Source organism: Panthera leo, chromosome A2 (genome assembly GCF_018350215.1).
Source record: "Panthera leo isolate Ple1 chromosome A2, P.leo_Ple1_pat1.1, whole genome shotgun sequence".
Classification (NCBI taxonomy): Eukaryota; Metazoa; Chordata; class Mammalia; order Carnivora; family Felidae; genus Panthera; species Panthera leo.
The window spans coordinates 148479091-148492968 of record NC_056680.1 but is presented as its reverse complement, the minus strand read 5'-3'; the positions used below and the strand labels follow the sequence as shown (position 1 = coordinate 148492968).

General features: G+C 45.1%; 1 protein-coding gene across 3 annotated transcripts in view; it reads right to left on the bottom strand.

Annotated features, from left to right (window-relative positions):
* LRGUK (leucine rich repeats and guanylate kinase domain containing) overlaps window positions 1-13878 on the bottom strand; it is a 108754-nt gene that overhangs the window by 42276 nt on the left and 52600 nt on the right. For all 3 annotated transcript variants that reach the window (XM_042925169.1, XM_042925164.1, XM_042925177.1), the window contains 4 exons: window positions 12909-13005; window positions 9091-9204; window positions 6029-6230; window positions 5078-5173 (listed from right to left, as the gene is read on the bottom strand). In XM_042925169.1, coding sequence (XP_042781103.1) covers window positions 5078-5173; window positions 6029-6230; window positions 9091-9204; window positions 12909-13005 — 509 coding nt within the window. The remainder of the gene's footprint in view (window positions 1-5077; window positions 5174-6028; window positions 6231-9090; window positions 9205-12908; window positions 13006-13878) is intronic.

The following is a 13878-nucleotide window of genomic DNA, read 5'->3' as shown; positions in this document are numbered from 1 at the left end:
TATGTGCAAGTTTATCCTTTTTTTTTTTTTTTTGAAAAGTTTATTTTTGAGAGAGTGCGCTAGCAGGGGAGGAGCCAAGAAAGAGAGAGGGACAGGGAGTATGAAGCAGGCTCTGCACTGACATCAGAGAGCCCGATGTGGGGCTCGAACTCATGAACCATGAGAGCATGACCTGAGCCGAAGTCAGGTGCTTAACTGACTGAGCCACCAGGCGCTCTGTGTGCAAATCTATCCTTAAACCATAAAGTGAAAAAAGTAACTTCCTCCACAGATTAACTGTTTAAATAAAATGAGGTGTCTGGCTTCTTGACACATTATTTTCCAAAACACTAAACCTGCCAGGAAAATGGGGGTCTACTGAGGCCAGTAATTGATACATTAATTATAGACCCTCACATCTGCTCTTCATTTAAAAAAAATTTTTTTTAATCTTTATTTTTGAGAGAGAGAGAGAGAGCGAGCGAGAGCGAGCAGGGGAGGAACAGAGAGAGAGGAAGACCCAGAATCAGAAGCAGGCTCCAGGCTCTGAGCTGTCAGCACAGAGCCCAACGCGGGGCTCGAACCCACAAACTGAGAGATCATGACCTGAGCCAAAGTCAGACGCTCAACCGACTGAGCCACCCAGGCGCCCCTCTCCCATCTACTCTTTAAAGCTGAGACTCTATTAGTTGATAACCAAGAGACCCAGTTTCCGTTATTAACTGTATCGGAGAGGGATAACGTTTTAACAAGCTCTGTAATTCATACTTCCCATGAAATCGGACAGGCCTAACCTAATTGGTGCAAATAAATGAAGTTTCATTATACCCTCTACAATGGGAGTCTGTTTTCCCATGCACACATGATCTGGTCCACTGATCCGCAAACGGCACCTGTCCCCGAGAACCGGCGTCCTGGTGGGTGCAGAAATGGGAGCGCTGGAGCCCCACTGGCTGTAGAGGCAGAGTCCCGATCGAGCGCCACAGCTCAGAGGCGCCCTCCATGCGACTGACTGGCAAACACCCTCCCTCAGGTACTCAGAACTGGTCGGGCCGCAGGATACAAAATCAATGTACAGAAATCAGTTGCATTCTTATACACTAACAATGAAGCAACAGAAAGACAAATAAAGAAACTGATCCCATTCACAATTGCACCAAGAAGCGTAAAATACCTAGGGATAAATCTAACCAAAGATGTAAAAGATCTGTATGCTGAAAACTATAGAAAGCTTATGAAGGTAATTGAAGAAGATATAAAGAAATGGAAAGACATTCCCTGCTCATGGATTCGAAGAATAAATATTGTCAAAATGTCAATACTACCCAAAGCTATCTACACATTCAATGCAATCCCAATCAAAATTGCACCAGCATTCTTCTCAAAACTAGAACAAGCAATCCTAAAATTCATATGGAACCACAAAAGGCCCCGAATAGCCAAAGTAATTTTGAAGAAGACCAAAGCAGGAGGCATCACAATCCCAGACTTTAGCCTCTACTACAAAGCTGTCATCATCAAGACAGCATGGTATTGGCACAAAAACAGACACATAGACCAATGGAATAGAATAGAAACCCCAGAACTAGACCCACAAACGTATGGCCAACTCATCTTTGACAAAGCAGGAAAGAACATCCAATGGAAAAAAGACAGTCTCTTTAACAAATGGTGCTGGGAGAACTGGACAGCAACATGCAGAAAGTTGAAACTAGACCACTTTCTCACACCATTCACAAAAATAAACTCAAAATGGATAAAGGACCTGAATGTGAGACAGGAAACCATCAAAACCCTAGAGGAGAAAGCAGGAAAAGACCTCTCTGACCTCAGCAATCTCTTACTCGACACATCACCAAAGGCAATGGAATTAAAAGCAAAAATGAATTACTGGGACCTTATGAAGATAAAAAGCTTCTGCACAGCAAAGGAAACAACCAACAAAACTAAAAGGCAACCAACAGAATGGGAAAAGATATTTGCAAATGACATATCGGACAAAGGGCTAGTATCCAAAATCTATAAAGAGCTCACCAAACTCCACACCCAAAAAACAAATAACCCAGTGAAGAAATGGGCAGAAAACATGAATAGACACTTCTCTAAAGAAGACATCCGGATGGCCAACAGGCACATGAAAAGATGCTCAACGTCGCTCCTCATCAGGGAAATACAAATCAAAACCACACTCAGATATCACCTCATGCCAGTCAGAGGGGCCAAAATGAACAAATCAGGAGACCATAGATGCTGGAGAGGATGTGGAGAAACGGGAACCCTCTTGCACTGTTGGTGGGAATGCAAATTGGTGCAGCCACTCTGGAAAGCAGTGTGGAGGTTCCTCAGAAAATTAAAAATAGACCTACCCTATGACCCAGCAATAGCACTGCTAGGAATTTACCCAAGGGATACAGGAGTACTGATGCATAGGGGCACTTGTACCCCAATGTTTATAGCAGCACTCTCAACAATAGCCAAATTATGGAAAGAGCCTAAATGTCCATCAACTGATGAATGGATAAAGAAATTGTGGTTTATATACACAATGGAGTACTACGTGGCAATGAGAAAGAACGAAATATGGCCCTTTGTAGCAACGTGGATGGAACTGGAAAGTGTGATGCTAAGTGAAATAAGCCATACAGAGAAAGACAGATACCATATGTTTTCACTCTTATGTGGATCCTGAGAAATTTAACAGAAACCCAAGGAGGAGGGGAAGGAAAAAAAAAAAAAAAAAGAGGTTAGAGAGGGAGAGAGCCAAAGCATAAGAGACTGTTAAAAACTGAGAACAAACTGAGGGTTGATGGGGGGGTGGGAGGGAGGGGAGGGTGGGTGATGGGTATTGAGGAGGGCACCTTTTGGGATGAGCACTGGGTGTTGTATGGAAACCAATTTGACAATAAATTTCATATATTGAAAAATAAATAAATAAAAAACAAAAAAAAAAACAAAAAAACAACTGGTCGGGCCGGGGAATGACTCGTGCTTATCTAAATCCCCGAGGGGCTGATTTCAAAGCCAGAACACCAACTTATTAATTTACAATGGGAGATGGGTCTGGCTCCAGGATGGGATGGGGGTGGGGGGTTCTAACATAGGAGACAGCCCCCCGACAGGGACAGGTCCACCCGGGGGACCAAATTAAAGATCAGAAGGTTGCTGGGTTAGCAAAGATTTAAAGCTGAGAGTATGATTTCCCCAGGAGAAACTTCCATCCGGCTACCAGAGCCTCACGAAATGTAACGTGCACCTTGCCGGGCACAGCTTTCTAAAGGACCGGTGCCCGATGCCCGATGCCCGATGCGGAGATGGGAGCAGTGCTGGGTGAGCACGCCGACGTGCTCCTAACCGAATGTTCCCTCTTCTAGCCTGGGCACAGCCCTCCGCTCCCCCACTAATGCCTGTCTGCACACAGGGCACACTTCACTCAGGTTTTCTCCAGGCAGTAAGTTGTCCCCTGGTCACCTGTCTCCTATGAGACACGCGGAGGGACAGCCTCACTCTGTTTGTTACCTGCTGTTGTTACCAGTTTCACACTGACCTCATTCCAGAATTCCAGGGGTACCTGACCTGAAACGAGTGTGTAAGATTGCAAAACAGCACAATTAGTTTGAACTCTGGCAAAATCATGACCTGGCCTGTCTCAACCTGGCCAGGATACAACGTGGCCAGCAAAATCCTAACTGGGCAAGGAGTCACAAAGGCTACAGCACGTGAACACACAAAGTTGCGGAGTATCTGCACAGCAAGCAAGGGTCTCACATTAACATTTTACAGTATTTGCTCTGTGAATGCACCTCAGTCCACTGGGGGAACTTTTTTTATTATTATCGCTATGGTGGTACAAACACACAGACATAAAGTTTGCCATCTGAACTATTTTTACCTGTACAGTTCAGCAGTGTTAAGTATATTCACAGCGTTGTGCAACCAATCCCCAGAATTCTCTTCATCTTGTAATTGTGAAACTGTGTAGCCGTTCAGCAAGGACACTCCGTTCTCCTCCCTCTCCTGGCCCCTGGCAACCATTCCATTTTCTGTCCTGATGGATTTGACTAGTGTAGGTCCCTCATAAAAGTGGCATCAGATAATATTTGTGGTTTTCTGTGACTGGGTTATTTCGCTTATCAGACTGTTCTCAAGCTTCATCTCTGTTGTACCAGATGGCAGAATGTCCTTCTTTTTGAGGGCTGAATAGTATTCCATTGTATGTATAAACCACACCGAGTATAGACCCAGAAGTGGAACAGCTACGTCATACGGCAATTCTATTTTCAATGTGTTGAGGAACCATGACATTGTTTTCCATAGGAGCTGTACCATTTTCCATTCCCAGTTTCTCCACACCGTTGCCAAGACTTACTTTTCTATCATCTTTTCCTAGTAGCCGCCTTGGTGCGGGTGAGGTGGATTAGGGAGAACCTTCCAAATGCACCTCAAAATACTCATGCACCAAAATTCTAAGTTAGGGCTTTAGAATTGCTGGATTCCAAGGAATCGTACGCCTCTACAGCCTATGTCGTTCGCTGCACGTGCTCCGTGAGGCAGGTGGGGAGCATTCACTCCATCTAGCAAGACAGTCCGCCAGAGCTCAGAACAGTGAACCAGCTTGCCCGAGGGAGTGGGCGACCAGCCTCACCTCCTCTGACCACACGCGTCCACCACACTCTCTGGTACGACATTTGGAGGACCGTGGCAACGCAAAGAAAAGGGGAAAGAAATCGACCAGATTGCCACAACGCTCAATACGAACCTGCCGAGCAGAACGCCGCCTCAGCTCCCTAAGGGAGCCAAACTTCTGGAAGGCTGAGTTCTGAACCCGGAGGCTGATCCTTATGTACCATGAACCTCGAAGTCACTGGCCAGCATGTCCCTGAAGGACAGTCCCCTGAGTTCCACTATGGCCACTGAGACAAGTAGAGGGACAGACCCGGAGGGCTGATCCACACAGCTCGTTTGCGGGGACAATCACACCGCAGGAAGTGTAGGGATTCAAGAGTTAGAACCAGCTTTAGGCTGGGCGATGAGCACCCACAGATTTGTTCTCCTCTCCACGAAAACAAAAAGTTCTGGCACAAAAGGGACAGGGTAGTACCTGCGGTTGGAGCCAAATCCTTGGACGTTTCCTCGGACAACCCAAGGTACTCTCTGATGAGACGACTCAGCTTTTGGTAGGCAGCATCCAGATCATCTACAGAAAATGAGAGAAGGTACTTTTAAAGCAACAGAATCATATCTAAACACAGTCAATTTGCCACTGTTGGTGGTAATGATTTTTCAAGCTCCCTCTAACTTTATGACTATTGTCATAGGCAGGATTCTAAGCCCCTAATGACACGTCCCCTTCATATAACTGCCTCCCGTGAGCAAGGGCAGAACCTGTGAACATGAAGAGATATTACTCCCGTGGTCATGTCGTGTTAAACGGCAAAACAGATTTTTGCAAATGGGATGAAGGTTACTTATCAGCTGAGTTTGGACGAGTCAGAAGGAAGACTACCCAGGTGGACCCACTCTTTTTTTTTTTTTTTAAATGTTTATTCATTTTTGAAAGACAGAGCGCAAGCAGGGGTGGGGCGGAGAGAGAAGGGGACACAGAATCCGAAGCAGGCTCCAGGCTCTGAGCTGTCAGCACAGAGCCCGATGAGGGGCTTGAACTCACACACCATGAGATCATGACCTGAACTGAAGTGGGCCGCTTAACCGACTGAGCCACCCAGGCGCCCCGGGCCTACTCTTAATCACATGAGCCTCATAAAGGAAGCCAGTTTCCTGGTAGTAGAAGAGGAAGGCAGAGGCTAGAAGCATGAGGAGAGTTTGATGTGCCATCACTGGCTTGACGACAGAGGGGCCCCGTGTGTAGGACGTGGGAGCAGCCTCGAGGGTGGAGGGCAACCCCTGGCAGAGAGCCAACGAAAGCAGCAGTGCCCCCAGCCCCACGGCCACAAGGAACGGCAGTCAACCAGCAGTGAGATTACACTCTGGAGCAGATCCCCCCCCAGTGACCTTACATTTCAAAAATAAAACCTTGCTGAAAGTCACTGACCTGCATTGATCACTGCGTCGAAATATCCAGGAAACTGCTGATTGATTTTAACATAAAGGTCCACTCTGGAGACAGCAAATTCAATCTCTAAACGACTGAATAATCCTTTTCTCCGCAAGTATCCTTCATACTTTTCCTTGTTCATGGGCACCACCAGGATATATCGAGGCTCAAAATAGGAATATTTCAAACTTCTGACACCCTGTTTGTTTAAAGAAAAGGTAATAAATTAGAAACAGATATACAATTTAGGTATCATTTTGGAGACATCTGACAACGTTGGCATAATAAGTAGTCTTACATTGAAGGACTTATTTGTATTATTAGCTATTATTTTCCTGTAAATGTCTCAAAGTTGGATTATTCCCCTTTGTTTATCAGGGGATGATGTATTGTTATTGGAAATAAAACAGCTCATTCTACCCGATTATCCTTTAACTAATCACCCTAATATACATGATGGTTCAAAAAGAAAATGGCTAGGTACAAACAGGTACATTCACAGCACTGTTGCATCCTCATTTTTTTAAAGATTTCATTTTGAAGTAATCTCCATTCCTAACGTGGGGCTTGAACTTACAACTCTTAAGATCGAGAGTCACACGCTCTAGAGCCTGGGCCAGCCAGGAGCCCCACTGAAATGTACTTCAAGTCTACATTTCCAAGAGCAGCCTTTCAGCGCCAGGAGATAAAGATCTTACCGAGAAAAAAAACGCTACTCTGTTACCTGTGCCTTCGCCTTGGGACCCTTCCTATTCCTAAACCAGCAACCTGGTTGGCTGGTTCCTATTACATCTCACAGCTTCTACCCAGAGCAAGGGACAGCCAAGCTCAAGCCACCGTGCAGCCAGCAGGTCCCAGGGAGAAGCAGGGCTGGATGGTGACTGTGGCTCCCCAGCTCCAGCAGACTGCGAGCAAATCCTGCAAACTCCCTGAGCACCAGTTTCCTCACAGGTGCAACACAAGAGCCACTCCAAATGAACTCTGCACTTCCTCCCCCCTCCATCCCATCATCAGTAGTTTAACTCAACGTTCAAAATCTTGGTTTTAAACATTCAGTGGGGGAAGCAATACAGGCTCTTTAAAAAACAGCTTCTGTAAGCGTCAGTGACAAGAGCAGTTTGGAAAAATGCTTTCCCTCGGGAGCATCAGGGAAATGAGACCTGGTTTATATAGAGTCGACCTCTTGGAAATGAGTCGGGGAAAGCTCGCAGGGAGGAAGAGGACAAAACAGAAGCCAGTGCCCAGAGAAGAAGGTAAAGGTCAGCAAGAGGCGCCAGGGAGTTTCTGCCTTGCCCGAGGAAGATATTTTTGGGAAAGGAGGTCTTTTTTTTTTGCTTATTAGCATTGAAAGAAAGAAAACCTCCTTAGGGATGCAGAAGCAATCAACTGCGGAGAGGTCAGGACTGCAGGATTTTGAAGCTAGAAAAATTAAAGGACTGGAAGAAACATGACCAGTCTCACTGAAGCGAGGCTACACACCAACACCAGGAGCCAAGAAGGAATCACAGTCCCCCGCTCGGCCAAGTCACAAAGGAAACCAGTTCTAGAGAAGGCTCAGCAGCCATAGGAAAGGGCTGTCAGACCCGCCCAGATTTTGTTTTCTCTAAGCTTGACCTAAGGGTATCATTTTTGTAACTTTTTTTTTCCCGACTACAAAACTGTTAGACCGCTCAGTGAGCGTACCTTAAATAGACAAGCAATGGCCTTTAAAGATTTCACATGTTTAATAAAGCTATATATACATATTTTTTTATATTAACTAATCTATTTGTTTTTTAATTTACATCCAAGTTTGTTAGCATATAGTGCAACACTGATTTCAGGAGTAGATTCCTCCATGCCCTTTACCCATTTAGCCCATCCCCCCTCTCACAACCCCTCTAGCAACCCTCTGTTTGTTCTCTATATTTAAGAATCTCTTATGTGTTGGGGTGCCTGGGTGGCCCAGTTGGTTAAGCGTCCGACTTTGGCTCAGGTCATGATCTCACGGTCTGTGAGTTTGAGCCCCGCGTCGGGCTCTGTGCTGACAGCTCAGAGCCTGGAGCCTGTTTCAGATTCTGTGTCTCCCTCTCTCTCTGACCCTCCCCCGTTCATGCTCTGTCTCTCTCTGTCTCAAAAATAAATAAACGTGAAAGAAAGAAGGAAAGAAAGAAAGAAAAAGAAAGAAAGAAAGAAAGAAAGAAAGAAAGAAAGAAAGAATCTCATGTTTTGTCTCCCTCCCTATTTTAAAGGTATATATTTTATTTTTTTAATTTTTTTTAACATTTATTTATTATTGATAGATAACAGAGCATGAGCAGGGGAGGGGTACAGAGAAGGAGAGACACAGAATCCAAAGCAGGCTCCAGGCTCTGAGCTGTCAGCACAGAGCCCGACACGGGGCTCAAACTCATGAACCGCGAGATCTTGACCTGAGCCGAAGTCGGACGCTCAACCGACTGGGCCACCCAGGCGCCCCAAAAGTTATCTATTTTTAAAACAAATAAGTGAGGTAGTCACGGTTTTACCCTGGATATGGATTGGAAAGAAATTTCTGTATATTCCAATTGCAGGAGATCACTGGGGAAGACAGGGTACGGGGGCAGAACCCTGAAATCTGCAAGTCTACACTGCTCACAGCCTGGAAAGATCATAACCGGCGAGCAACTGCAGTCACTGCCAGCATCAGCCACACATCTCCCACAGAGGATCAGAGAGCACGGCCAGCTGCACAGAGCCCCCGGGCAGGTCCGTAGCCTGCGAGAAGGAACTTTCCCTAATAGCACTTGAGATAAAGAGAGACTGCACCCTAAAATAAAAGGGATACTTTAGTGAGGAAATAACTTAGGAAATAAATCCTGAGGGGCACATCTATTCATAGTGTATGTGTGCTATGTCTCGTACTATAACTCCTGTCATCGAATTGTTCATGTCTGGCCTCCCCCATACGAACCATAAGCTTCCCCCCACCCCCGCGCCTGGCAAGTGTGCGACCTGCACACCGTAGCCCCTTCCTCAACCCCAAATATATACATACAAACTCACACATGTTAAAAATACAGAGTGAAAAAAACACTTACTTCTATTTCCATGTGAACACAGCTTGCTAAACCGTCTCTTGCAATGGCTTCTATGGTGTCCCTACTTAATCCATAGTTGTGATTCCCATAATTAAATGTTAGAATGAACTTCCCCTGAAATTTGAGAGGTACAAAGATTTTCATGTAACAGCTGCCATACTCAACTTTAATATAAATAAAGTTATTTGATGTCTTACTTTTATATGCTTCCGTAAAACCTATGAATATTAGCAATTATAGAAGGCTGACGATGGGTTTATGAAACTTAACACCCAAGTGTGGTAGAGAATTTAAACAGAATTCTCAGCTGGCAAAAAAAAAAAAAAAAAAAAAAAAAAAACATCCAGGGAGAGTAAAGGTCTCACCAAAGCTTATGGTAGAACAGACCATTTTGCTTACTTACCTGCTTCCTTGCCAACTGGGCACCATAAGCTGCCGTTGCTGAGAAAGCAAAACTGATAGCCTGCCTTTTGCCTCGGCCACGTTGGCTACGCCAACATACCAGGTACCCCAGAGAAAGCTCCCATTCTCCAAAGCCTTGCATTCCCAGATAAGCCTGAAGGCCATGAATTACAGGGACATCCGAAAACCTTTGCATCCTGAGATAAGCCATGAAAAACAGACCCTTTCTGCTTTTCCATATAAAACATAGCTTTGTATTGAAACTGCCCCAAATGTTATTCAACAGAATTGCTGTGTGCCCTCTAGTCATTTGAGGTTTAAAGGCTGCCTTCTATCTGTATTCTGGAAGCCCAGTTCTTCCCAAAGCTGTACTCCTTTGCAGAACAGTCCAGGTAAAAAACAAAAAACAAAAAACATGGCTCTCAAAATTGTCTTTTTTCCTTTGACAATATTAGATTTATTAAACTACTAGGTCTAATCTAAACTGGAAAGCTCATGACCAAAAAAATAAAAACATGAATGATCTTGGCAACTGTGACTCCTCGTGCACAGGATTTTCATATAAATGATGGAATGAAAATCTGCAAGGCTGAATCCCGTCAATCGAATCCCATCGAAAGGCAGTAGCAGTGAGGGGCACCTGGGTGGCTCCGTTCGTTAAGCGTCCGACTTCAGCTCAGCTCACGATCTCACGGTCCACAAGTTCAAGCCCAGCGTCGGGCTCTGTGTTAACAGCTCGGAGCCTGGAGCTTGCTTCGGATTCTGTGTCTCCCTCTCTCTCTGCCCCTCCCACACTCCTGCTCTGTCTCTCTCTCCTTCAAAAATAAAAAAAGTTACAAAAAAAAAAAAAGAACAGTAGCAGTGAGGAGTCCTTTATACTACCTGTGCTTCCTGGGCCCAGAGGTTCCGGAGATTGGGGGGGATGGGAGACAGGCTATCTGTTGGAAGCCCGTGAGACACAGAGTATCTCCTGGGGTAGGTGGGTCTCTAGTGAATGAGTCTGCTATGGGTGATGAGGAAAATCCACACACCCCATAATCCAAAGAAGTTTATATCATGCAGTCTAAAAGTTTACAACTCAACAGTAAATATCCTTGATATTTTACTCCCTCAATGTCATACCTTCTTTGTTCTTTGAAACAAATACTACGTCATCTTTTAATATATATATTGTCATCTATATAGATAGGATAGATACCTGAATGTCCCATCAGGTATATACTTTGTCTTGTTTACTGTGACTCACCCTGTTTTCAAAATGTGTTCTTGAATCACTCTTCAGATATATACTATGAATTTGTTTACTTGTGTGTACAAGGGCCTCCCTCTGTGAATCCCAAATGTATTTTCTGGAAAAATGCAGAGTCGGAAGGAAGCCGGCACTGTACTTTTATATACAAAACAGGCCCTGTCGAACTTGTTTGTAAAGAACTGAGATGAAGTGGTCCTCCAGCTTCTGGATGGTGATCTTCCATTTCTTTCTGTTCGCGGACATCTTCGTAAACAGCAACAGTCCTATTGCAGAAGCCTCCTCCAATAATCCTATTTCCACAAGTCAGGGTGTATATCTGCAGGGAAGTGACTGCATTCATGTGTTTAAAAAAGATTCGCGTGTCCGTAGGCATGCGACACGATGACCCTCGTGTCGGTGCTGGGGGATATGCAGCAGTAAGTATGTGAGAGGGTGTGCGGCTCTGTAGGTCAGAGTGCATGGCTGTGACTGTCCACAGCAGGTGTCCAAGGCTGGAGCATGCCATGGTGGGACAGGCTGCGTGGGTGGGGGAGGGTTCTGCGTACAGAAGGCTGCGTGTGTCGGTGTGACTGGCGACGCTGACAATGTGTCACGAGTTTATAACCTGTATGTTTGCCTCTTCATGAAACAGTCTTAAGCTCACTTTCAAGAAAAGGAACTCAGGGGTGCCTGGGGGGCTCAGGCGGTTAAGCATCCAACTTCGGCCCAGGTCCTGATCTCGTGGTCCGTGAGTTTGAGCCCTGCGTCAGGCTCTGTGCTGGCAGCTCGGAACCTGGAGCCTGCTTTGGATTCTGTGCCTCCCTCTCTCTCTGCGCATCGCCTCCCCCCCCCAACTCACGCTCTGTCTCTGTCTCTCAAAAATGAATAAACATTAAAAAATGTTTTAAATATCAAAAAAAAAGGAGCTCAGAAACAAAATTCAAGTTGAAGAAAATGACATTATATTGAAGTGATAGATTTTAGCAGAAGCAGTAAAAACAAGTACTTCTCAAACACACGAGGATTTTGCAGAGGGAGTCAAACTGTACGAGCAAATATGGTGTACAAGTACAGCGATTTCTTAGACTAGGGATTGAACCAGACTTCCTTATTACTGATAGGATAAGGTAATAACATCAGGGAATAACATAAGGGAATAAGGTATATAAATAAGTTATTTATTTATATATATAAGGTTATAAATAAGGTAATAACATCAGGGAAGCAGACGGGGTACTGAGAACAGGTGAACTGAGCCAAGAAAAAATGTCTCAGACTCTAACAAGAGAAACCAACATGAATTTCATGAACTAGCTGCCTTTCAACCCAAAGAGCCCTAAAAGGATGCTTCTTACTAACGCTACTTACTAATAATGTTTCCTATCTCTATTAAGGCTTTTAGAAATATAAAATCCCAAAGTACTCTTGATACATTAAACTGAATTACCAAAATACAGCCCAAGGAGAGAAGATTATAAAGAATCTCTAGGATGTTCTTTTGACAACGTTAGAGGGGAAACGGCCTAGGGATTTGTAGGACTTAATCACTTGGGTTTCTCTGTGAACACAAGAAAAACACACACACTATGTGTAAAGTTGGCCATTCAAAACTAAACTCGTGGAAACGGCAGATCCCGTGCTTACACGGACCACAATCATGTGCACGCAGTATAACGTGGAAGGTCAGGGCTGTATGTGTGTCCTACCAACTGAATGGGACACACCGTGATGAAATGGTGCTTAGGGTGATGACCACGAGAAAGCCCCAGTTTTAGCAAACGGGAGCGGTCTCTGGACAGAGCACTCCAACGCCAAGGGAGGCTCAGTTCACAAGTTTCGCACATCAGATCGGGTCTGTGAGAACTGCCCATCTTGAGTGAAGCCTCATCAATAACAGCAGCACCTGATAAACACAGATCGCGAGAACTTTTCAAAGTGCTCTTGTATTTCCTTAAAATATCTACTCATGTAGCTTTATTGAAAAGTTACAATATTCCCTCCAAGATCAAAAAATAACGCAGCACGTGCACAAGGATGTGGAAGTGGTTTAAGAAAAAAAAAAAACAATCCTAGGAGAACACCTCTCTCAACAGACACAAAGCGTTTGTCGATTTTATCGCTAGTTCCTCATATTTCTAGCAGAGAACATGCATTTCTTGTGCAGTACAAAGGGGAACATTCTTACCATGTTTACCATTTCATCAAAAACTTCTTGAGAGATAAAATGATAATCGACTCGATCCCCCTCTCCAAAGTAAGGCGGTCTTGTGGTGTGACAGGCCCTGAAAGCAGAGGAGATAACCAGTCTACTTCTAGCAGCTTGAGATTCGAAATGGAAAAGGTTTTGGTAAAAGTATGTTTTCAAAAGTTGAAATTGATCTGTGGATCGTGAATTGGGGAACAACATGGTTGTGAAAACGCTGCGGTTTCGAAGCTCTAGGCTACATTCAGCTGCTCTGACTCTACAGGGATTGTAGAAATTTGAGATCATCAACACCCGATGTTTACTTGTTTACCACCTTGGAACCAGCCCCTCTGCTGCCACACTACTTTCGGCAATAGAATGATGTCTACTGCTCATATATTTCCACCCAAGTGTTTTCGTGTCCTCTCTGCTCTGTGGGCACTTTCCCACGCCCCTCCTCATTCCTCCACCTGGCTAGCCAACTTGTCTTCCAGGACTCAAGTTACATGTCCTCCCCAAGCCCAAAAGCCTTCCCACCCCCTATCGCTGATTACGCACCTCTTCTGTACGCGCCCATTACCCTCATTGTCTGCCACCGATTGTATCGCACCCAGGTCCCTGTTCAGGACCCCATCGTCTCCGTGCTGCCAGTACTCGATACCAGGGATGAGCCTCGCACGGGAACCCGTGAATGGAGTTCTCAGCTCAGTTCTCTGATCACTGACTGCAACAGCGCCCCCATCCGGTCCCCAGCTCCCACTTACTCTCTGTCACCAAAACTGCCTTCTTTTATCCACATATCTGGCTTTTCCCTGTCCTCCCCAGCGGGATGTAGGACTCATGAGGACAGACCTTTTCTTGTCCATCTTACGTGCGACTGTATTCCCCATGCCTGGCTCATAGCAGGCATTCACTAGGTATCCATAACATGAATGAGTAAATGAGACCTGTGGAGTGGATAACAGGTGTG